The following is a 3512-nucleotide window of genomic DNA, read 5'->3' on the forward strand; positions in this document are numbered from 1 at the left end:
CGAAGAATAACCGACACAAGCACCACACTTCAGAGCGAGGGCGCAACTGGTTCACACCACAAAGCGAAGCAGCTCATCCACGTCCGTAACGCTCGTTGCCTGCACGACGAGGCGCCGGCCAACGTGCAGCGCCGCTCGCTTCGCCCGCAGCCGCGCGGCGGTGTCACGCACAGCGTCGAGGTCCGCCGCATGGGCGAGACCAACAGTGCGGCGTATCATCTCCAATCCGGCGAAACCCAACGTGTCGCGCCACACCTCCTCTTCAATGTAGCGTCTCGCGTACCCTGTCACTGCAAATGTTGCATCCTTGGTGTACTCCTCCGCAAGGTTTTGAAAGCACGTGGCGAACGCGCGCCAAAAGACCCCAATACTTTCCAATACGGCTGTTGGCGACGACGTAGAGAGCAAAAAATCAGTGCCCTCCTGTGCCCTTTGATCCTGCTGATCCCGTCGTTGTTGTAACAGTTCTGGCAACGCAACGTGGTTGAGGAGGAGGTTACCCACCACTGTGCCGAGGTCAAACCCCATTGGGCCATAGAAACCAAACTCGGCGTCAAACACTTTAGTCTGCGTAGCGCTTACAAAGACAGATCCAGTGTGGATGTCTCCGTGCAAAAGCGCCTCGGCACGCGTCATAAAAGACCGCTTCAGCACGGCGACACGTTGCCGAAGCTCCACATCATCTCGCAGATGGGATTGCACATAATCTTCGAGCCCCGCTTCGTAGTCATTGCGCTCGTGAACAATAAAGGGATCGGTAAAGAAAAGATCCTCCGTGATGCGGCACATCTCCACGTTCACGAAGCGCTGCATCTCCCGCCTCTTTTCCTCCGGAGAGAGGAAGAGGTCGGAAGTGAAAAACAGCACCTTTGCAAGGTAGATCCCCACGCCAGCAGCCACGTGCATGGAGCACACGCCGCCCACGAGTGCGTGGCGCCACGTGACACAATGTGACATGTCCTCCAGCACCAGCACAGCAAGCCGCGAGTCGTAGTACAGCAGAGAAACGGTTCCCTCGGGACAACACCGACGGTGCACCTGTAGTGTCTGCGCCTCGATCCTCGCGCGGTCCACTGTGAGCGGCCATGACGCACCGACGCAGCGGACATAGGGAAGTGCCTGCTTCACCACCACACAGCTGCGCCCGTTGCGGTCTAGCAGACGGAAAACCAAGTTGAGGTTGCCGTCGCCCACCTCAACCGCAGAAACCAACATGTCCGGTGAGTCAATGGCGCCAGCGTCGCCACTGAGCGGCTGCCAATCGCGGAATGTTCTCCGCGCAAATTCAACGACGGTGTCAACCTTTAGTGTTACGTACGACCCAAAGGTCACGTCCACCGCCTCTGTACAGCTGATGCCCATAAGCCACTGACACACACACACACACGCACACACGCACAGAAAGACAGACACACGCAGGAGCTATCGCAATAAATTAAAAGAAAAGAATACGACCGAGAGACGAGAGCGCATTTAGTTCTTCACCAAGGCAAAGTGCCCCTTTCCAATATAAAAGGCAAAAACAACAACAACCTCTAATACCCATAGGGGACGAATGAGATGAAGTCAGAGCAGACATGAAACAGAAACATGGCACTTCAACACATGGCTCCTTGCCTCCATCCTTTGTCGGTGGTGTGCCTTCACTTTGCTGTGTTCCTTTGGCTTACTTGCCCGGCATCTATTTTCCTCTCGTCACCAATATATCCTGGTGCTCAGCACTCCTTCTCTTTCTCCTCTTTCAACCAGCAGGATGAAAAATGAAGTCAAGCGTCCTGATGCGAAAGAAATGTGTGTGGAGGGCACACACACGTGCCGAAGGCTCTCTCACCCACACAAGAAAAAAAACCGAAACAAAAAAACAACAGAGCGATTTTCAATCTTCACGTTTTCATTCGATAGGCTATAAAACCTGACTGCCTCGCTCCTGGAGTACAGAAATCCAAGGATGGGCTCATGCAAAAGAAGAATGCAGTGCACAGCCCAATAATCACCACTCCCTAGCAACGTCTGGTCATGTTTGCGCCACCCATACCAGCTGCCACTTGTATACATTGTCTCTACGCATCCAGCACAGTCCCACATTTTGCATGAACACGTGAAGAACGGGAAGCGTATGCCTAAGAAACAATCCAAGCGACAGCACGAGTGCCCACCGAGTATTATTCTTCAACTAGGCGGGTTACATCGCGAGTCAAAGGTCCATTGCTCGCGATGGTTCTCGTGTCTCAGCCCTCGAGTCGCTTTGCGGCAACGATGGCTCAATCCTCGCCATCATATGTGTCATCTGTCGCTGAAGGTCCCCTACACAAGACTCGAGTTGAGCAAAGCACGTCTCAAACTTTTCTACCACCTGGACTAGTCTCTTCTCCGTAACCTGCATCCGACGTTCTAAACCCTCCATTTTGTCAAGAAGGCTCTTTTTTGTGACTCCATGCTCACCATATGGCCTTGTTCCGATTGAGACGGGATGAGAGTCGCCCACCAATGACTGGGTAGCTGCCACCGCCGCCGCTGGTGAGGGGTGCCCTTCACCGGAGCTTGCGACTGCGGCGTCCGCCAACTTTGAGCTGCCGACTGCCCCACTCACCCTGCGGCTCACCATGGGGAGAGCACTCGAGCAACGCGAACTCAAGTTGCTATGGCCCACGACACCAGAGTCACACGACGTGCGCCATAGATTACCGAGCCCAGGCGTCTGAGACGGACTTCGGTACGGCGTAAGGGACTCTTCAATGGTCTCACCACGCCACATCTGCGGCGACCTGGAGCCGCAGCTGCGGCCTCCGACAGAACTGCTAGGCCGGTGGTGGGCAACCATGTACGGATTCACGCGGCTTTGCAGGTATGACTCCGCTGTTTGTGTGGAGTGATCGACGCCCGCTGGATTGTCCTTGCTGCGATTCCACATTCGAACATTCGATTGCCGGTGTAATTGTGAACTTTCCATGCCTGAATGGCGACGACTTCTTGGCGTCTCTGGGGTCCCTGACTGCAGGCCGCTACCGGCCGCAGGTGTTCGCACACCGCCAGCACGCGGCTGCTCCAAGTAGAACGCATCCTGCTCAATAACACATCCCAGCTGTTGCTGTCTCGACTCCAATCCAAACATCTGCGTTCCCTCATCATGCGATACGGCAACTGCGTCCATGGTGTTTGAAGAAACCCGTACGAAAGCCATTGGAGATTCATCGTCTGCCTTAAAGAAAACCCCAATACTGTCCACTGTGCTTCCGAGTCTCTCGTCATCACCATCTTCCGTGGCCCGGGGTAACGGCCCATTGTCGCGCTCCACAACGGGGCTCCAGTCCTGCTGCTGTAACGCCTCATGTGACGTATTTGCTGACGGCGTCGAGGGGGTGACCACAGGGTGCGCGGAAAGGGGAGCACGAGCCTCTCCTGTTCGCTCCGTCATATCTAAACTTCTTTCTGCTTATTCTCAAACCCCGCAAACAAAATAAAAGGAAAAAAGCGGGTCTTTGTTGTTAATGCTATATAGTTTCTTTTTTTTT

The 3512-nt window shown here is 54.5% G+C and overlaps 2 protein-coding genes across 2 annotated transcripts; both read right to left on the bottom strand.

The window, feature by feature from the left end:
- Positions 1 to 51: 51 nt before the first annotated feature.
- Positions 52 to 1362, bottom strand: DQ04_00121000 (S-methyl-5-thioribose kinase; the record flags this gene model as incomplete). The annotated part of the gene is made up of 1 exon (XM_009308195.1): positions 52 to 1362. The coding sequence occupies one exon, from the start codon at positions 1360 to 1362 to the stop codon at positions 52 to 54; it is 1311 nt and encodes a 436-aa protein (XP_009306470.1).
- Positions 1363 to 2194: 832 nt separating this feature from the next.
- Positions 2195 to 3415, bottom strand: DQ04_00121010 (hypothetical protein; the record flags this gene model as incomplete). Its single annotated transcript, XM_009308196.1, has 1 exon — positions 2195 to 3415. The coding sequence occupies one exon, from the start codon at positions 3413 to 3415 to the stop codon at positions 2195 to 2197; it is 1221 nt and encodes a 406-aa protein (XP_009306471.1).
- Between the last annotated feature and the right edge of the window lie 97 nt (positions 3416 to 3512).

This window comes from Trypanosoma grayi, assembly GCF_000691245.1.
Source record: "Trypanosoma grayi strain ANR4 Tgr_12_V1, whole genome shotgun sequence".
In the NCBI taxonomy this organism is placed as follows: Eukaryota; Euglenozoa; class Kinetoplastea; order Trypanosomatida; family Trypanosomatidae; genus Trypanosoma; species Trypanosoma grayi.